At 38.7% G+C, this 22,254-nt stretch overlaps 1 protein-coding gene across 1 annotated transcript in view; it reads right to left on the bottom strand.

The window, feature by feature from the left end:
- Window positions 1–22,254, bottom strand: part of COL19A1 (collagen type XIX alpha 1 chain) — a 376,839-nt gene that overhangs the window by 68,246 nt on the left and 286,339 nt on the right. Inside the window, exons 19-28 of the mRNA XM_023585875.2 lie at window positions 17,134–17,175; window positions 11,211–11,273; window positions 5,712–5,747; window positions 4,702–4,737; window positions 4,555–4,608; window positions 3,557–3,610; window positions 2,211–2,264; window positions 1,430–1,519; window positions 273–317; window positions 81–158 (exon numbers count right to left, since the gene is read on the bottom strand). Coding sequence (XP_023441643.2) covers window positions 81–158; window positions 273–317; window positions 1,430–1,519; window positions 2,211–2,264; window positions 3,557–3,610; window positions 4,555–4,608; window positions 4,702–4,737; window positions 5,712–5,747; window positions 11,211–11,273; window positions 17,134–17,175 — 552 coding nt within the window. The remainder of the gene's footprint in view (window positions 1–80; window positions 159–272; window positions 318–1,429; window positions 1,520–2,210; window positions 2,265–3,556; window positions 3,611–4,554; window positions 4,609–4,701; window positions 4,738–5,711; window positions 5,748–11,210; window positions 11,274–17,133; window positions 17,176–22,254) is intronic.

Here is a 22,254-nt window from a genome sequence, read left to right as displayed (position 1 = left end):
CCTAACAAATTTATCACTGGATTTTTCTCCACACTACCGGAATCGATGGCGTATCAAGCACTTGAATGAATTTCACTTACCGTTCTGCCAGGAATTCCTACGCCTGGTGGGCCTGCATCACCTGGAGGACCATGCACACCTGGCAGGCCCCTCTCACCCTGGGCGATGAGACGCTTTCGTTAGTGCAGAGCTCAAGGGACATCGATTTTTTTTTTTTGGTATGTTTTTGTTAATTATTAATTCTTTTTAAATTAGCCATGATATTTTTATACCTTTGGCCCACGTGGACCAGGTGCTCCAGGATTTCCATCTAATCCCTAAAATAAATAGATAAATAAGTAAAAATATTTTAAAAAACCTCTTATAACTCAAAAATACATTTTGTTGCTCTTCATCTTCAATAACCCTTTTTCTTTATAAGAATAAGTAAAAGAGGATACAAATTTCAACAGGCTATAGTATTTTGTATAGTTACTTTAAATATGAGATGTTTTTATCTTTGAAACAAGGCATCTAATATTGAAAACTATTTATCATCACTAATTAATTTTGAAAAATTCAAATGGGATGAAAAAGAAGGTCATCTAAAACAGACTCTCTAGCTATGTCCTGGGAAGAGCCTGGATCCCAGAGATATTTTCTACAAGTGATGGCCATGGCCATGTCTACACAGCCTCTGGAAAGGAAATTTCAGGCTCTTCTCTTTTTTAAAAAATTTTTTTAATTTTAATTTTTATTTATTTATTTTATTTCTTTCCCTTCCCCCACCCCAGTTGTTTGTTCTCTGTGTCTATTTGCTGCCTCTTCTTTGTCTGCTTCTGTTGTCAGTGGCACGGGAATCTGTGTTCCTTTTTGTTGTGTCACCTTGCTGTGTCAGCTCTCCGTGTGTGCGGCGCCATCCTGGGCAGGCTGCACTTTCTTTCGTGCTGGGCGGCTCTCCTTATGGGGCGCACTCCTTGCACGTGGGGCTCCCCTACGTGGGAGACACCCTTGCGTGGCAGGGCACTCCTTGCGCGCATCAGCACTGCGCATGGGCCAGCTCCACACGGGTCAAGGAGGCCCGGGGTTTGAACCAGGCACCTCCCATGTGGTAGACGGACGCCCTAACCACTGGGCCAAAGTCCGTTTCCCAGGCTCTTCTCTTTCAAGATCATGTCCTTGCAAGGTTTATGGCTTAAAACCAGCGTACCCTAAGGATTCAGGAGGCTTATGAATCGTCCAAAATTATATGAAAATGGTATGCGTGCAATTTCTTTGGAAGAGAGCCCATCAAATTTTCCAAGTTGGATCTTTCCTCTAAAGAATAAGATCAATATTTCTCTTTTGCAGACCTAAACTTATTTCCATATTTGTGATCTGCACCTGGGAGCCCACAAATAGTCCTTAGTGACCTTTGAAGGGAAATATTAGTAAAAGGGCTGGTACTTACTGGCTCCCCTGGCAGGATTTTCCCTGGAGGACCAGCCTCACCTTTGGGACCTGGAAGCCCAGGAGGACCTGTAATCCCACCCGAATCACCCTAAGGAAGATAAGGGAAGATTCTTATTTCAACAACTGGATTCATGGTGGGGGTGGGGGGTGGGGAGGCAGTAGTTCCATTGTTTTAAATTGTCATCATAGCCAGTCAAACGTCATTCTCTCTCATGCATTCAGTCACTCATCCAACAAATATCTACTCACTGCCTAATTCATATCTGCCACTGTTCTAGTTATTTTAAAAGCATTCAGAGTTTGTAGTGAGTTATGCTACAATTTTAGCAGTAACATGATACATATGCATGTGTACAAATATATGCACAAAAAGGGTATATATATTCATAATATTCTTTAGATGATCTTCATGTTTTAAGTTATTCCCCAGTAATTGTTCAATAATAGTATTTCCATGTAGCTATAGGAAAACAGTTCTCGAAAGATTAAGAAACTCCAGAGTGAGAAGCTGAGCCTGGATCAGACTTTCTAAGTGAACATATCTTCATCTCTGAGTTAGTTAATTTTGCCACATTAACTTTCTGTGTCAGAACCATGGCTGTCGCAATGCACAATTCCAGGGAGTGTCATTTTCATCATTGTTAATGTGAATGTTTAGTCCTGGCATAATCTCACAAATCTTGTCCTATTCTTTCATTCTCTCAGTGCCCTTATGACCCTCTGTATCTTCCTCTTATCTATCTACTTAATAAACAAAATGAGTACAATGAAAACTATACCTTTTCTCCTTTAATGCCTTGCTTTCCTGGGACACCATGTTCTCCTGGTAATCCCTACAAAATTCAGAATTAAAGGAAACGAATAATCAATTATACTTCTCCTATTAAAGTAACATCTCTGTGAGTCTTTGTTAGAAGAACAGAATTTTTAACATATGAACTATAAAGAGGTGAGATGATTTCACCCTGTTGGATAGGGAAAACGTGAAAATAAGTGGCTTGTTTCAGGTGAAGTTACTTGGAGGTAATGGAAAAGAAACTAAATAAAGAAAAATGGAACCAAATGCCCTATCCATACTATTACCAAGAAGGGGTGGAGGGATAGTGGTAGGTAGCATTATATAAGGATTTAGAAGGACAATCCAGTAACTAGGAAAAGTCATTTTTGCTATGCTTTGGCAACAGTATCCTTTTTTCTTTTTGATTCTATTCTCTTTTTAGCTCTAGCCATGATCTTTTAATCTTACCTCTTAAGCATATTGTTGTTCTAGCTTTGCCACCAGCATATCTTTCTTTTCATAAGATCTCTACAGTAGGACTACCTTTAGTGTTCATTAAGAGAGCTGGGGGCAATGAAATGCTTTACTCTATGAACTGAATGTTCAAAGTACCAAGCAGATGAAGTATGCTGGCTGGTAGGCCCCTTGAAGCTCAATCAGGAAGCACTGGGAATAGAGCAGGAGGTCAGGGGCATCTCCTAAGATGGGGACAATGGAGAAATTCTAGAAGTGGCCTGGTAAAATACATTCTCCAAGAAGTTATGACCAAGGGTTTTTCTTGTTTTACTCAAGTCTCAGTTCCCAGGTTGTCAGAAGGCTAGGGAGGTTGTCCATCCACTAAAGCTACGTTATAATGCATGCTACAGATCTTTCTCAGACTGCCTTATAGAAATATTTTCAGCCAAAAGACTTGTTTATTTGGAAGCTATTGCTAGAAAACAGTACAACCACAGCTTTGTAAGTATCTTTCTTGGATGGAGATTTAAATCTGAAACTGTTCATATTGAAAATGCTGGCTTTCTCTCTTGGTTTCCCTTATTTCTTTAGATGTTTTCTATCTTCCCTATCATGGACAATTATGCTCAAAACAATCATTTAGTTAACTGCATTCTTAAGACCAATTTATTAAGCTATGATATTCAAAGGAACCTCTCACACAGGTATATGAAAGAACCTCTCCCAATAGCCCCTGACATTAGATGTGATCATTTTTAGTTGTAAAGATGATCCATGTCTTTGGAAAATGTAGCATAACTCAATCATACAAATGGATGTGGACATTCTTAAAAAGATGTATTGACTCAATATCATTTCAAAATAACAGACATCTATATCTGCTATACATACAATATCTCCTGGTAGTCCTCTGGGACCCATAGAGCCGGATGGTCCTTGCTGACCCTAAAATAGAAGATGATATGTGCTTTAATTTTGTAAAAAAACAATAGAGATTGTACCTGAATATATATATGTAATATATATATAATATGGTGTGAGCTTTATCTGAAGGAAGATTTATTTTCCACCATCCTACCTTCTCTGTATTACAGTGAAATGTGCTTTAGGCTCACAAAGATAGTTTCAAGATGTTTTCGTTTAAATGGGTCTGTTCTTACCAGGAGGTGATGCCTGGATCACCTGCCTTTCCCATTGACAGGGAGTGAGTGCACAGTATTAATTTCTCCCATACCTTCCCAACCACTGCTCTTTCGTGGGGCATTCTTGAAGAATCCCACATGTGTAATTCAAGGACCAGGGATGCATAATTTTGGTTTAGAAACTGAATCTGGAATCCTGTTTATTTTAAGAATACAAGTCAGAGTCATCAATTTAGGACTCACTGTTCACTCTTTTTATTTTATTTTTTTCAATTCATTTTTTAAAAATATTACATTCAAAAAATTTGAGGTCCCCATTCACCCCCCACCGCCCCCACCCCACCACTCCCCCCACAGCAACACTCTCCCCCATCATCATGACACATCCATGGCATTTGGTCTTTGAGTACATCTCGGGGCATCGCTGCACCTCATGGTCAATGGTCCACATCATAGCCCACACTCTCCCATGTTCCATCCTCACTGTTTACTCTTAGAGCATTTAGGGATACTATTGTGAATATGCACAAACAAAAGAGTTTAAAAGTCCTATTGAAAATGATAAGGCATGGTTACTATGTGTGTAATAAATGCAGCCAATGGTGGGGAAATGCCATGGAAACATGATAACCACTCTGAGAACATTTGTGAAGAAAATGAGTGACACACCAAAGTACCTCGTTTGACATATTAATGGCTATACTGCCAAAATTATTTCCTAATTTAACGCAGTTCTTTCTTAAATACCTTTAATCCTGGGCTTCCTATTAAGCCAGGGGGACCAGGATCTCCAGGTTCACCCTAAACATGAGTGGGAAGGAAAATTAAATTGTTACTTTCGTTTTCACAATTTAATCAGGTTGGAGATGTGATTGCAGAATGTCAGGAAATTACCTTTATTCCCTGTGATCCTTTTATCCCAGGCTCTCCCTGTAAATAAAATAATCAAATGGGAAATGCTTAAATTTAAATGGAGATGGGCATCTCTGATACTTTAATTCATGTAAAGTTCCACTAATTAGCATAAGAGAGAGGGAATTTAGGGAAGATGTGGTGAAGTCAAGGGGAGTTTATTGTATAATATGACTTAAAATGTCCATTGATAATAAGTAAACAATGATGTCTTATTTTTCTTTCTACTTTTTGACAGGTGTTTTTTCCCCAAATGTCACTTTTGACATGATAATCATCATGTTCCAATAGCAATCACTGCTTTCTCTATTAGCTACCAACTAATCTCATAAACCAGGCAGTTATAACTTCAGAGGATTGGGGAAAAAAGAGTAGATTAAATTGTTATGTCTTGGCAATTCCATGCTTAGGTAAATGTACTTAATGGAAAAAAAACAGGAAAAAAAATCAAGGTTACACAAAAGAGGACAAAATTGGCTATACTGAGCTTGCTTTTCTTATTTTCCATGACTTAAAAAAAAAACTCCTTTGATAAAACATGTACTTTAATAAATCTAAGTTGTTTCATTAATAGACTTTTAAACAAACTTATTTTGTATTTTAATTTTAGATGCCTTAAGTGGGCTCTGTAACTTTTTTTAAGTGAAAAAATAATTACTGTCATTTAACTAAAAAAAAAAGTATCTGGTTTACCATGTGCTATACATTATTTAATTTCAGAGGAAGTCTTCATATCCAATCACTAGTAGTAATGTGTTGAAGAAAATATATACTACCCAACAAAATGTAAAGCATTGTCACATGACAAAACTTAAGGTTTAAAATTTCATATTAATCAAAATAAAAGAGTCAAAATTCACAGAGGACAAAGTAAAGTACTTAGAGAGTTTATTTTATTAATCCATTAGATTCAAAAGTAAGCATACAGGAAATCAAAGAGGAAGAAATCAATGAAGTAGAAAACTCACAACAGTGATAAAACATCTACTTACCGTATCTCCCTTTTCCCCTTTTGTAAAAGGTTCCCCCTACGAAAGTGGGTATAAAACAGAGTCAATTATAAACACTTTTAGAAATAAACTCTCTCAAGCTGAGTGTGGAGGAATTCTGCAGACCAAACTCAGACCTCGATTACTAACAAATTTCTAAAATGATCAAGAATTTCACACAGTCTGCTCATGTGGCTTAAACAGAAGCTATAAGAATTAATTAAAAAATTCTTTCATATTCCCACATGATCAATGAATCAATCATTCTAATACTATTTAGAGAATCCTGAGTTGCTGACAAATGGAAATGTTGTCCAAGGCCAAAATTTGTAACTGACCGTACTATAGGAAGTTTTGGCAGTTAGTAAACTGTACAAAATCACTACTTTTGAAATATTTTATAAATTTTCGATTTTATTTTCATGAAAGTGACTTGAATGGGTTAATTACTGGGTGAATAATGTACAAGTCTGTGGAATTGATAAGGTTTCTATTGGGTTTAGGGGGAAGTTCCTCGAGAGAGAGATAAGCTTTGAGGATCCTTCTTATTAACCAACACTCTCCCCATTGTCAGTGTGTTATTATTAACCACAACCCAGCCTTAACACACACACACACATCCACAGACACACATACAGAAATGAGCTTTCTCTTTGTCTCTCTTCTGGAAGTTACATGTACATGATGGTATTTAATCCTCACACAATGCTGTGAGAAAGATATTATTGCCCCATTTCTAGGATGAGGAAACAGACTCAAGGAGAATGAGTAACTCTGAGTTGTCAAAGCTCCATCTATTTCTTCTAAAACAACACTCTTCCTACTTTATGTTCCATTATCTTCACTGTAAACTCTGTGAGAATAGGAATATCTAACTAAATTTTGACTATTATAGAAACTCTGGTATCTCTCATATACCTGGTACATTGTTGGTGCCCAATAAAAGATTATTAAATTAGATAATTTAAAATCATGCAGATAGTAATAAGAATAATAGCTAACATTTACTGAACTCTTACAATATATCAAGCACTGTTATACTCACTTTTTATATATTAACCTATTTAATCCTTATAAGTCGGTGAGGTAGGTACTAATATCTCCATTTACAGATGAGGAAACTGAGGTACAGAGAAACTTCTGTATTTTCTCTAAGGTCACATAGTAAGTGGTAGGTCAGGAGTTAAAATTATGCCACCTGACTTCAGGTCTTAGACTTTGCTTGTTAAGTCTGTTGGATTTGATTTATAATTTGATTTATTATCTGAACCAAATGAATTGACAATAAGATGGAAATTATAACTTTAAAAAACTTTTCTTTTGCATATTAAAGTCAAGTGAAAGTTTGAGAACCGTTACCATAGATGTTACTTCTCCCCTAGTTCCTCTTGTGGACTCCTATTCTCTTGAACAAATTACCAAGAAGAGATAAGTGATCACTAAATGAGTCTCTGTATTTTTTTTTTTTTTAATTTTTACCTCATGTCCTATGTGTTAGGGACTATTGTGCTCACATGCTTCTTTCCCACAGTTCTAAGCCTCTTTGTTATTATATGGACTCCTGTAGCTCTGGATGAAATGTAAGCAGAAGTGACAGGTGTTACTTGCAGCCTGAGGCAGGAAAAAGCCCATTCATGATTCTCCAATTCTACTTCCCCTGCAGTGGTGACTGAGAAGGCTGGGTATACCAGATGGTGTAGCAACATGCTGGAAATCAGCCTGGCAATTGAGTGGAGTGCAGAGCAGAACACCCAACTCTTCCCCACCAAACCAGGCTGGACTTGTAGCAGGAGGAAGAAATAAACCTTTCTTGGGTTAAGCACAGAAATTTCAGGGTTAATTTGTTACTCAGCATAATTTAATCTACTCTGACTAATATACCCCATATCTATCCAACAGGATTAAATTTCTTATCATTGGTGGTTAATGTCTATGCTCTAGATCAGAGCTTTATTTTATATTCTTGCCTTTCAGACTTAATTATAAAAAGTCTATTTGATTTTTAAGATAGGACATAATGTTAATTAATTAGATTTATGAACAATGGCCCACACCGCTCACTGATTATTACTGCTTATATTATTGCATTAAAGCCACTGTCAAGCTCTAGAGCCTCATTGACTAAAGTGGCTGGTTATAACGGAAAAAACAGGAGCCTGGTTGACTGGAGACTTGCTATTTAGTCCTAGCTCCAAAGGTTTCTTTTTGGGAAAGTCACTTAACCTTTCAGGCCTCCTTTTCCTAATTTCTAAAATCAGAGGATTCAATGAAACGTTCCCAAGTATATTTTAGCTCTAATACGTTGCACACCTAGCCATATTTTAAATGTGCAGTATTGGGGGGACAAACAATTTTAAAGTTATTATTTAGTGTATGTAGTTCTGAATACAATTCTGGATGAAGACTACTGTTCCATTTGGACCTTCTAGTTATACAAAGCCAAGGTCAGTTACTATGATAAAGTAGACAAAGATGTATGAGGAAGGTGGGATAATTAAAGGATTAAGGGGAAACTGGCAAGGACTAGAGATAAGCAGAAAAGAAGCTTGTTTCCTCTCTGTTGGGCAGTCAGGGCTAAATGGAATCCCAAAGGGGAAAGTGGGTTGTCTCTCAAGGCTGTGGTAGAAAATAAGGCCAGAGAAATCCCTTAGGGAGGGAAAACCTCATCACCCCAGGAGCTGTGAAATCTCCAACCCTTGCTAGAAGTGTGACCTCTGAACCAACAGCACCAGCACATCTGGGAGGAGCTTGTAAGAAATGCAGAATCTCAGTCCCACCCTAGACCTACTGAATCAGAATCAGCATTTAACCCAATCCCCAGGTTTTTGTTTTTTTTTTTTGCCTTCATTTTCTTTCTTTATTTTTTTTAATGTTACATTAAAAAACTATGAGGTCTCCATATATGCCCCACCCCCCTCACCCCACTCCTCCCCACATAACAACAACCTCCTCCATCATCATGAGACATTCATTGACTGCACTTGGTGAATACATCTCTGAGCACCGCTGCACCTCATGGTCAATGGTCCACATCATAGCCCACACTCTCCCACATTCCACCCAGTGGGCCAGGGGAGGACATACAATGTCCGGTAACTGTTCCCGCAGCACCACCCAGGACAACTCCAACCCCCGAAAATGCCCCCACATCACATCTCTTCCTCCCACTCCCTACTCCCAGCAGCCACCATGGCCACTTTCTCCACACCCATGCCACATTTTCTTCGATTACTAAACACAATAGTTTAAGTGCACATTCATGTTCGAGAAGCACTGCTAGCCCACTGAAAGATTTTCTTTTCTACTTTAAAATTATCTGCTTTAACAGTAGAATTTTAGCAAATCTTTCTACATGCCATGTGGAAATTAAGAGAGGGTGGCTCTCAGTGTTCAAGCTTGGAGAAGAAAACAAAAAGAAAGAGATAAAATACAAGTAATACACACACACAGAGCTAGGAGGAGAGACAGTACAGACCTAGAGGAGCAGTGATGTGAGGTGCCCTGTACGTGTGCCGCATCAGGCATGAGTAGGTAAGTGGAAGGGGCAGAGCCACCAGGATGGCTTGGTAGGATATTTAAGATTTCCCAGACAATCTCAGAAATACTCAGTTAGGAATGCCATTAAAGACTGTTCCTTCCTGCAGTTCTATAAGGAGATTTAGACTGTGTTCTAAGGGAAAACATGATCCGTGGTGGTAGGAGAAATTGGGGTGCTAAGATGACAGCACTGATTCTAATGCTGCCTGAAAAGTTACTATTAGACACTTGGAAAACAGGCTGATTCATAAAGCCGAAGCATAGGGAAAATCTGACTTTGTAACATTAAGTACGTTTAAAGTTCCTGTTAGTCATGCAGGCATTTTAGTGACCTCTTCTCTCTTTACTCCCCGAAGTCCATTATCCCTTATTCACTCTGGCAAAAAAAGGAGTAAAAGTGATTTGGAAAAAAAATGTATTGCAAAGACGAAACATTTGTTAAGTCTGAATCTTGAGGCCTGCTGACACAGCCTTTTTTAAAAGTCATTTTTGTAACTAAGATTCATATAATCACTTTTGGTGGTCCCATTTATATATGATTTATTTTTCCCAACAAAAGAACTGAATTTTGAAGGAAACTGGTTACTGCAATATGGAAAAGTGGCTTGGGAAGCCACTTTGTTCGTACAGAAATCAAGAAAGGAAAATAATTTCAGAAAGTATATTGAGAGCTGTTGTTTGAGCAGATAAAAAAACATTTCCACAATTAATAATGGATTTCATATTAGTTCAACTTTCCTAAGGCTGCCTTACTCATTTGCTATGCCCTTGGTGGGGGTACTGCTTTCTCACAGGGGAAGGGTTGGATTTCACAGTGACACTCTGAGCAAATCACAGAAAGGAGAGGGTCTGACCCAGCAGTCCCTGAGGGAGTCGAAGGGGTCAAGAAATCCTTTCAGCTATCAGCCAAGTCTTGCTGTGGCCCTTAGGCTATTGCACCTTGTTACAGAGGCTGGCAGGATGGATCCTCCTGGTAGAACTGACAAAATGCAGCCCCCCTCTGACAAGGGAGCCTGGAAACAGGATAACCACCCTCAGTCCTTGCCAAATCCCCCTCCTCTCAGCCCTGCAGCCTAATGCATGCGAATTTTTGCTAAGCAAACAATCCCTAAGGTATTTCTCTGGCTTTATTTTCCCCTCCCCCATTCCCCCCATTCTCCCCATTGTCTGCTCTCTGTGTTCATTTGCTGTGTGTTCTTCTGTGTCTGCTTGTGTTCTCATTAGGCAGCTCTAGGAACCAATCCTGGGACCTTCTGGAGTGAGAGAGAAGCAATTACTCTCTTGGGCCACCTCAGCTCCCAGTTCTGCTTCATCTTCTTATTTTCTCTCCTCTGTGTCTCTTATTGTGTCATCTTGCTGTGCCAGCTCTCAGCGTTGGCTGGCATTCCTGCATGGGGTGGCTTTCCAGCGCTGGGCAGCATTCCATGCAGGGGGCACTCCTGCATGGGGCAGCATTCCAATGGGCTGGCACTCCACATGGGCCATCTTGCCACATGGTCCAGCTTGCCCTCACCAGGAGGCCCTGGTCATTGAACCCTGGACCTCCTATATGGTAGTTGGGAGCCCAATTGGTTGAGCCACATCCATTTCCTGATACACTGATTTTATTATTCACTTTAGCCACAATGTTTAGCTATAACAAGACAGCTTAGTAATTTAAATCTCTAGGCTCTAGGACCAGTCCTTCTAGGTACAATTCATGACTCTAATACTCGCTAGCTGTGCGAACTTGGGGAAGTTACTTAACCTCCATGCTTCTCAGTTTCCTCATCTGAAGAATAGAGATAATAGATCCTGTGGATTAATACATGTGAAGGACTCAGTGACTGGCATAGAGCCATGATCTGTTGTTGTTAACCTCGGCATGGGTAGCCAAGGCACATGGAATTGGGATGATTTGATATTTGGTATTTTAATTTGAGTTTTGACTGTTCTTCCTCCTGGCTTCAGAGCTAAAATACTTACAGGCTCCCCTTTTTGTCCTTTAGGGCCAATGGACCCTGGAAATCCTGGTTGTCCGTTTTCACCCTTTCAAGAAAAAGTAGAAGAGAGATTTGCATGCGGTCAGGTGAGTACCACTGTAACTGTCAGATACAGAATGACTGCATGGGCTCCCTCTAACTGCGGAATTTATCTATTAGCATCCAAGAGACAACAGGAAGTTCAGCACTGAGTTAGGCTATTTGCATAATAATGTGTTTGCCAGCTCTTCACAATGCCTTTAGGTCTTTTGGAAATTCATATTTCATTATGATATTTAAAAGTAATGTGAAACAAGTTAATTATATTTTTCAAGGAAAGAACATCTAGAAGATAAAAACTTGTAATTTTGTTCTCCTGTACCAGAAAAAAAAGTCATGTGAATTTTCGTGATCTCAAAGACATCAGATTGTGTAACTGACACAATAATTCCTAACATTTTATTTCAGACACTTCTTTCTTTCTTTTTCTAGGTGGGGGAGCTGGGGGACTGGGGCATCAATAGTCATAGGAAGGAAAATGAGTCTCAGCTGTTTTCAGCATTTATATTGCTGCTTAGATGATTGGCTTTGGACAAAGAAGGCATTCTTGTCAGTGTGGTGACAGCAGCAGCTTAGAAATGTCTAAGATGTTCTGGACAAAAATCTTAAAGAGGGATTTGTATAGAGTATTTTGAGAAAGTACAGTTTTAGAGATAATACTTAAAGAAAATATATATTTCCTTCCAGCACTGACTAAGATCTCTGAATAACTGGATAATTGTAAAATTAAGTGTAGCCATCAGAAGATATGTACCACTGTTGTTGTTTTTTTCTCCAACTTCAAGGGCATTTTTGCAAAATGATATCCAACATTGTATTTCTGGGCATATATCTTTCTTCCCCATCTTATCTATTTTTCAGTTTGAAAACAAATATAGGAAACATAAAGTAGAATATGCCAAACCTCCATGTACCAGACATCCAAAATGAAAGAAATAAAAAAACTACAAATAAAGAAGTTTCCTATAATTCCCTTTCTATTACTGTCCCATAGAGAGCCAATCTCATGAAATGGTATTTATCTTTCCAGTCCATAGTTGTGTACTTTAACTGCATATTTGGAATAATAATACTTAATAAATTATTTTGGCTATTTAAAACAAATTCCATGAATAGATTCATTCTGTGTATAACATTCTGTGACTTGATTTACATTCAATGTTGTTTTTAATATCCACTTGTATTGATCCACATGGGTCTAGTTCACTCATGGTAACTGCTGGGTAACATTCTAACATGTTAAAGTACTAAGGTTTGTCCATGCTTCCTTGATGGGCATTTGGGTTGTCTTTAGCTTTTCTCTATAAACAAAGCTGCAGTGAACATCTCTATACCTTCCCCCTTGTGTGGATGTGATTATCTGTTTATTTTGAAACCTCAAACAACAGTGTATTCCAAAGCACTACAAATAGAAATTTATTACAGCCCTAAAAGCTTTGACTTATTTCTATATTTCTATCTTAAATCTATATATTGTGATTAAGAATGGATGAAGAGGAAGCTTGCCATGTATACCGAATAGACAAGATCTTTTTTTTTAATTAATCAGTCTTCTAGATTTGTGGTATATGTTTTGAAAGTTTAATCTTTTTTTATTTAAGATTTATTTTTATTTATTTCTCTCCCCTTCCCCCTTTCCCCCATGGTCTGCTCTCTGTGTCCATTCACTGTGTGCTCTTCTGCGTCCACTTGCATTCTTATAAGTGGCACTGGGAATCTGTGTCTTTTTTTTGTTGCATCATCTTGCTGCGTTGGTTCTGTGTGTGCGGCACCACTCCTAGGCAGGCTGCACTTTTTTTCATGCAGGGTGGCTCTCCCTGTGGGGGCGTACTCCTTGCGTGTGGGCTCCCCTAGCGGGGGACAACCCTGTGTGACAGGGTACCCCTTGCGTGCATCAGCACTGCACATGGGCCAGCTCACTACACGGATCAGGAGGCCCTGGGTTTGAACCCTGGACCTCCCACATGGTAGGCAGATGCTCTATCAGTTGAGCCAAAATCTACTTCCCTATAAGTTTAATCTTGATTTTATCAATTTTTAAATATTTCCAGTGCTGGTTTCTGATAATATCAAGTTTTTAGCCAGTAATATTAAAGCACTGTTTGGGAGAGCCAAGGAACCAAATGGAAAAAAGTCAATTTTCAATTTTCAAATCCTTGCTGGAATGTATATTCTAGAACAGTGTTTCTCAAAGTTCAGTCATCTGAATACTGACTATATAATTTTTTCTATGTCCACATTCTACCAATATAGCAGTAGCTTATGTTTCCCTCTAATTGATTCACATTTTAAATTTAAATATTAATTTGTCCTTAGAAGTAATATCCAGAAAACTAGAGTTTAGTATACTGCACATATGTTTTTCTTAATACAGAATAAAATAAATATCTAAGCATTTTTCTTTCTAGTGTCTAAACATCTGCAATTGCAGCATCAACAGTACTAGATATACCACATAGTAAGTGGAACAATTTTTTTTTTCTATAGCTAACAAATTTTACCCAAAGAAGAAGAGCAAGAAATTGGTGGATACCTTTAAGGGCCAATTGTTATTGGTTTGAAAGAGGAAATAAACAATTGGCTTTGTATAAGTATCAGGGTGTACAGAGTGATCTTGATATTATCCATTGGGTAAATGCTAAAATCTCCAGTGTATAGCCATGAAGGAAATACATGCCTAGTGATTAGACTCATCTGCAAATCAGGGAAGGGTCTAGAAATGACTATGAACAGCACATCTACCCAATACCAACGGGGGAGTGTAGGAGAATGTACATAGAAAAAAAGTAATTATATTTTTAGCTGCTATATATTTGAGCCAATGTATTATAAATAGATCTTCATTGACATCTAGAGCATGACCAAAGAGAGGCTTTGTGAGCTTGGAGGAAACTTTATGGACCTCTTCCCTCATACAAAATTCTGTAAGCAAAAGCATTTCATACCTGATTTTAGATACACATGGGGTTGTTTTTTCATATTTAAAATGGATGCTGAGTGACATATCACTGTGGTTATAGTTGAAAGACAAGTGATGAATTTATTGAGCACCAGGAAAGGCTGTCCTTTAGTTTGACACTTTAGATGCTATTTGAAGTGCCTGGTCCTGATTAGACTCCAGCTTTCTTCCTGACTCTCCCCCTGCCAAAAGTCACCTGCTAATTTCTCAAAGTCTTCAGATATTCTACAACCTTTTTCTCACTGTGTCTACAAAGCAGCAGCTCTCCTCAACCAACTTGCAAATACATGACTCTTTTACCACATCCCAGAGCACTGTTTCAATCCCCAGAGACTGGCTATGTGGAAACAATGGTCTCTGTTGTGATAATAGCATGTAGTGTTCCCTGGTGGTTCTCTCTGTATCTTGGTCTTCTTGATACAGGAAGTGGTTGTTAAACGAGGAGCGTTTTGTATGTAGATTCTACTGCTGTGGTTGTTCTGGTGCTTTCCCAGTAGTGTTGGGTTCCAGGTGGCAGACTGGATTTATAATTCTATCTTGCCAGTCTGCACTCAGAATTGGCATATTATAGGGCAACGATAACTCACTGATGTGTTTAGATTGCACAGCTGGTTAAATCTTTTACAACATATACTGAGTCCCTTGTCTGTAAAAATTATGATGGGAGATGCAAAGATGAACAAGGCAAGGTGCTAAGATGGCAACAACTAACTATTAATACCAGAAAGGGTTAATTGAGACCTTGGGCGAGGAAAAAGTTTGGAGTGGATGAATAGAAAGGATCAAATCTTTAATAAGGGCTTAATATGTGTCAGGTACTATACATTTGGGAAATCCATCTCACTTCTTTTAATCCTCCCATCAATTTTTTTGTGTGTAGATATGATTATGCCCATTTTACAGTCGAGGAAACATGCTCCAAGGAATGAAGTGGCTTTCGTTCCCAAGGTGCCACAGCTGTTAATGGCACAATCAACTTTTGACCCCAGCCCATGTTCTTTCCACCACCCAGGGGATCTCAATCCTGGCTGCACATCAGAATTATCTGAAGCACTTTTAAATAAGAGAAATAAAGACCCCACTTCCTCACTTCAGATTAATCAGAGATATGGGCACTGACCCAAATCAGAATCTCTGTGGATGAGGACTAGCTCAGGTATTTTGTAAACGCCCTCCAGGTGATTCTAACATGTAGCCAGGGCTCAGAGCCACTAGATTTCACAGGTGAAAGCAAAGAACTACAAGAGCAACTTGAAGGAGTTTAAATTCTTATTGAGTTGACCCATGGAAAGCATTATAATTTTCAAAACTAATATATTGATTCAGAACAGATACTGAATGGGTGTGTGTAGGTAGAATTGCTTTCACTCTTTGAGTAAGTGCTTGGCTTATATATTTAGTTCATGGTACACATTATTTATTTAGCAGAGTCTTTCTTTGGTTAGTTACAGTTTAAAAAATCATTCTATATGTGTACACTTATATCAGGTACTGCATCAAGTTCCCTATAGACTCTTCTAGGTTATTTATTTGGGTGGAAAAAGGGAATGCTTATGCCACTAGCTTTTTCTAATTCCACTTAAGATTCTGAAGCGATTAGAAGAGATTTTGAGCAATAGAAAAAGGTCCTTAGAGTTTGAAATACACCTGTTTCACAGAATCACATTTCTTACCACTGAGGTCTTAAGATTCCTGAGTAACATATGTTTCCTAATGAACATAGCAAAACAGAAGCCAGCTGCTTTGTTTCAAGAAATGAATCATCATTTAAATAGTTTAAAAGTGTCACAACTCTCTTCTTTGCTCAGCTGTCTTATGTGACAAGTTTTGTGGCTTTCTTTTTCCTTTTTCTTCCCTTGGCCTGCATGTGTCCAGTAGTAATTGCTTAAAATGTAATGCGTTCGTTATGGTGGTGTATGGTTTCTTAAGCTATTCAGTTACAGGAAATAATGCGAGGTCAATTTTTTGGATGTCTTTTTAAGAATGTCAAGGGTTTTTTTTCTTGCAGAAAATTTCATTTTGAATGGTCTATTTAAATGATGTTCATAGTTTCTGTTATCTGTTAGCAGTATTTCCTGGGGACGGATGTATGATTTTTTGAATAGATTGGTTGCACTGATTTATAAGGCACGGAAATCATATTTTCTTGGATTCATGTCAAAAACCCTGTCCTCAATCAACAGAATTTTTACTGGGTGAATGAATGACGGTAGCACTCACAGGCCACATGCCCTCAGAGTATTTCCAAACCGCCTCCTTTCTCTCTGTAGATTTAATGTGCATTGTTTCTTCTGACAATGGCACTTTAAAACTGAATTCAAGGTCATCACAATTTCAGGATCAAAAAGGAATGGGACATCTTTTTGAGTGGGCAAATGGATCTGTCATCTTCATAGCTAACATAATTAAACCTGTTAATGAAGACAAAAAGGATGCAATGGAAATTATCAGAATTTTAATTTTAAAACTGTTTTGAAATAATTATGTGGGTAAATCACTACTCTGCATTATCAAACCCCACCAAAAAATGCTCCTATGATAGTTGTTTATGCTTGGATACATAAAAACACTTTCTTAGCCTGAGGCATTTTGCCAAAAGGGTCTTCAGATTTTTCTTGCCTCCTACCCAGATTCATAAAGCATCTAATTATAAACCAAAACTTGTGTCCTTATCTCATTTACCTTGTTACAGCTATTTTCCCTTGATTTGTTCCCTCCATTGTAGTCAGCCTACTCAGCAGAGTTCACTGAGGAGCTACCTCTGAAGCAGATTCCAACAGTCCTGCCTGAGGGCAGGGGGAGGCCGGTGTCCTCTATTGGCTGCATGAGCCGGCTGCCCTTGGCACATGAATGTGCAAATTGGTATCAAATGCTAGATGTTTTTATTTACTTTAAAAATTCTGATTACCTTTTCTCCTTTCTGGTCACCTCCATGCTCACCAAGTTTTCCCTGGGGAAAGTGAAACAAAAATACAAAGAAACCTTCACTTTTGTATTGCATTCACTTCTTCCTTTAAAAACATGAGTAGTCATGTAATAGTCCATAGCTTTTTATGGATACTGTTTTAATTGCTTTTGCAGATATTTTTGCCTCTCTCACTTTCTGTTAAATAACTCTGAAAAATCTCAACTTTGGAGAACTTTCTATCTTCGCCCCACCCCCACCCCCAAATGATCACTGTTGGAAAAATACCACATCTCTGTATAAACTGTCACTACTCCAAATTCATATTCTGGCAACCTCTATAGGTCCCGCAGTACCTGAGCAATTGCACTGTGCTACTCTGCTCTCCCCATTCTCAAATCTTTATTGTCTTTAGACTGCTACACTGGATTACACTTTTCCCTTAGTAGATGACCTTGCCTTTTATCCCACTGAAAAAGACAAGCACTTCTTCAAAATTCCTGCTACTTAATCTACAAACTTACCTGCATGCACACTTGGCAGTAGTCAATGAACTGTCCTTCCTCTTATCATTTCCCCCAGATGTGCTCTGAATCTCATGACCTCTGCCTTCTTAGGAAATTTTCTTTATTCATTTTACCTATTGCTATTAGGTAAAATTGGCCATTTTGGTAAAATTAGGTAAAGGGTAGGTAAAATTGGTCAGTATCTTTAATTTCCCTTTATCTTTCTCCACCTATTCTAGTTTCTTCAAACTAAAAAAAAAAAACAATACATAGTACCTTGGGCTTACATTTCCCTCAGACCATTCCCTCCCTTCCCATTCATGGGCAATGTTTTCAAATGTATTCATCAAACCCAATGAATGCGCCATATTGATGAAAGAACTTTGTAATGTGGGAGGAGTGGGGGGGGGTGGGTAGGGAGTGGGGGTATATGGGATTTTCTTATATTTTTTAAGGTAACATTTTGTATGATCTATGTATCTTTTTAAAAATCTATTAATAATAATAAAAAAGAACATGTTCAAATGATTGCCGAAAAAAAGAGTAGTTGATGGTTTCTGTGCCCACAATTCATCTTCCATTTATTCCTCAGCTTGTAGTAATTTGGCTTTGGCCCCAACTATGCCACTGACATGATTCTCTAATGTTATTAATAATTTATTTGTGGCTCAGTCTAATGGACTCTTCATTAACTGATCTCTTGGCTGTACTTGCTACCCTCTGACTTGTGTGATACCTCAATGTTCTGATCTCTTCCTATTTTTCTGGAAGCTCTTCCTCCTTCTCCTTTATCTAACTGTTAAAAGTTAGGACTCTATCCAAAGTTCTCTTCTCTTATGACTCAGTATTTTCTCCCAGGCACTTTTATTCGCCTCCCAGACTTAGATATCATCTACAGATATTTAGTACTTATCTCCCTTCTGAAATGTAGACCCTTATATATATATTTATGCTTGATGTATTCACATGTAAATTTTATAAGCAATTCATATTCAAAAAGTTCAAAATGGAACTAAAAATACAACAATTACACATATATATGAGAAAGAAAGATGTGATAATTATATCACACTCAACATTGATAAGTCCTGGAAGTGGGAGAATGATAATTAACTTTTCCTAATGTAGCTCTGCATTTAAAATGCAAAGTGATTCCATTTTACAAATGAAAAAAAATCAAAGAAAGAACAAAAACCTGAATTCATTCTGTCCCTTCCACAGAACTAACTCCTCCTTCTTCAGTCTGGTGTCATTCTTCCTCACCCTCATAGCTCAGCCAGCCAAACTGGTTGATTCTGTCTATTGAAATCCTCTCCTCTTTTCACTACTTCACCTCAGAACAGATGATCACTGCAAGAGCTTCCTAACTGCCCCTTCAATCCAACACATGCATTCTTTACATAAGGTCAGAGTGAAATCTTTAAAAGACATTCTGACCTTGTTCCTTCAAAACCTTAACATTGCCGTCAAGATCCTGCATGATATGGAATTTGGTTTCCACTCCAGCATCATCTTGGCTACTCCTCTCCCTCAGAAGTTCCTGCTACCATGGCCTTCTCTCACCTGCTCAAAGAGAGCGAGATCCTTCCCTTCTCAACATCTAGATCACTCTTTGTCCTCATCTTTTTGTCTGAGTAGTTCCTGTTCATCCCCCAGTTCTTGCTATTAGAAAATGCCATTGTTAAAGCCCCCTTCTCTCTGACGGGTTCCCATCTCCTTTCTTCTCATTGGACATCTGCATTTTTCCTTTTTAGTACTTATTATATAAATAACTAACACCTTTATTTTTTGTCTTTATTTTTAAATTATCCATCTTTTGCACTGGAATGCAAACCCCATAATGACCTGTAATTGAATCCACCTTGACTAGCATGTTACCTGACACCTGGGAATGGGAAGCATTCAATAAATATTTGTTGAATAAATAATACAATAATTTTAATCCATGCATTTTTCCCATTACCTTTTTTCCTGATTAAAAATACATGTGTTTGTTAAAAAAAGGTACCGAAAGGTTTAAACAGCAAAAGTGCACAGAAGCAGCCATTCAGATCATTATTGTCTATAGCTTGACAATTTTAATATTCCTTCCATGTTATTCATGTTACTCTAATTAAAAATAAGTAATTTATAGCTGCTGTCTTTTACTGGACTTGTGATGAGTATTCCCTCATTTTTAATTCTTAAGTGTGATGAGATGTCTAAAACTGAATATAAAAATTGTACTCTTAAAATTCCAAGTTATAAATTGTTAGAGACATGTTTGAAAACATGGCATGAAATTCAAGGCACATGCACACAAGTACATACAGAACCAACAGTTTACAAAGTGGTAAGTCTCTTAGATGCAACTTGTACAGAAACATATGAACTTTAGGTTTTTTCTTAAAGATACAAGACATTTGGGCATGGTGCCAACCAATTAACGCACATGACCCCTCAGCACCTCTCCCTGGCTGCGCTTATGCTAGGACACTTTGGCAGAAGCTGGAATGTGCTTTGATCTAAGAAATGACTTGCCCAGATGTGGTCTTTGGATTGCGAGGTCCCATGCCCTCAGATTTCAGAGTGGAAGAGCACCCAAAGAGCCTCTGGTGAGGGCATATTCTGGTGTAGCACCTTGGTTTGGTTGCCCAAGATAACCTAGAGGACATCAGAGATGCTGTGACTGGGGGAGTGGATAGTGCTTTTGAGCACCAAGACTTTTTTTTTGTAGGCAGATCCCCTTGATTTTCTAGTGAATTTCTAGTAATTCTAGTGAATTACCCAGAAGAATGACAGGACCATTTACTACTCTTCAGAACACCCAGCTAGGCAAGGAAATCCATCTGGGTAAGGACCCTCAGGACCTCTGGGGCTGTTCTCACCCTTGGGCTAACAATATTCAAGGCAGGGAAGCAGACTTGGCCAAATGGATAGGGCATCTGCATACACATGGGAGGTCCGCGGTTCAAACCTGGGGCCTCCTTGACCCATGTGGAGCTGGCCCGTGCGCAGTGCTGATGCGCGCAAGGAGTGCTGTGCCACGCAGGGGTGTCCCCCGCCTAGGGGAGCCTCATGCGCAAGGAGTGCTCCCCGTGAGGAAAGCCGCCCAGCGCGAAAGAAAGTGCAGCCTGCCCAAGAATGGCGCTGCACGCACTGAGAGGTGACACGACAAGATGACGCAACGAAAAGAGACACAGATTCCTGGTGCCGCTGATAAGGATAGAAGTGGTCATAGAAGAACACACAGTGAATGGACACAGAGAACAGACAACTGGGTGGTGGGGGGGAAATGGGAGAGAAATAAATAAAAAATAAATCTTTAAAAAAATTTCACGGTGGATTCAAAATTGAACTTCAGTAGCACTGTTCATTAACATGTGAGATTTTCCTCTCCACTTTCTTCAAGCTAATGACATCAGACAATTACCTGGATTTACAGAAATAAGAAGAGACAGAGTCCTTGTGTTTCTCATCCCCTCAGTTCTGCCTTAGATGTACTGCCATTTCATTAGGTCATTTTGTGCAATGGTGCCATGATATTTGAATGCATTCTTGTGAACTTGCTGAATACTTAAAATAGTTGCACAGTTTTGAATTCCTTTATTTAAGAATTTAGTTTACATGCCTGTGGTGAAGTGGTGAGGGTTCTGGCACAGAATGTGCTAACTGGCCTGCCCATTCTGAAGAATTCTGGGATGTCAGAACATAATTCCTTGTTTTCATGTGGGAAATGGTGAATGGAAATTTGGAACCTATAGCCAGACAAGTAGGAAAACCCAGGCTATTCTAATTATCATGGAGAATACATCCTCTGGTAGGAAAGGAGCATACCTGGACATGTATGGGTTGAATAAAAGGATATGGTCATTTTTGTAGGCCGCAAACAACCAAATATTGGCAATTTCTTCTGGGTCAGCCTAATAGAAGAGACTGAGGACAATGTCCTCCCTCCCAGGACATAGAGTCATTTAAATTACCTCAGCCCAGCCCTTGGGGGAACTTGCTCTAAGATCCTAGGCAGGAAGGGCCATAAAATAAACAAAACAAAATACAAAACAAAAAAACCCAGGTTGTCATATGCAGCCTGAGAGGGCCGGGCTCACTTGTATGTGAGACCTAAGGCTGGCTCGAAGTCCAGCCTTTCAGTTACTTGCAGGAAAACATTTTCAACAGTTCCAAGTGTGGTGGACGAAGGGGAGGAGGTGGACCCATGAGAGTTTCAAGGTCTCTCTGTATTAAAACCAAGAAGCAAATATCCATATGTCTGTGTGCCTAAGCCCATGGAGTTCCCCAAAGCAGGTGTGTCTCGGGACAGAGTGAGGGAGAGATAGAAGGGTAGGTCTTAAGTTTTATTTCTAAGTCATTAGGGCCCAGAGTGGCTGCCTCTATTGTCAGTCTTGAAGGAAGCTTTTGCTTTACGTGTTATCACTAGATTTAAGTTGCTGCTTGGAAAGACCTTGAATATTTGATTTTGGAGAAAGGTTTTCTGTCCCTTTCTAGTCCGTAAATATTAAAATGAAGTTATGATTTGATACTTGAAGGGAAAAATAGATTATTTTGCTGGTAAATTGGTTTTTTTTGGATCACCAATTTAGAGAAGTGAACACTAGAATTGGTTGCCGGGAGGCACGTT

This window comes from Dasypus novemcinctus, chromosome 11 (genome assembly GCF_030445035.2).
Source record: "Dasypus novemcinctus isolate mDasNov1 chromosome 11, mDasNov1.1.hap2, whole genome shotgun sequence".
Taxonomy (NCBI): domain Eukaryota; kingdom Metazoa; phylum Chordata; class Mammalia; order Cingulata; family Dasypodidae; genus Dasypus; species Dasypus novemcinctus.
Note: the sequence above shows the minus strand (reverse complement) of the source record. Positions and strands in the feature narration are given on the sequence as shown.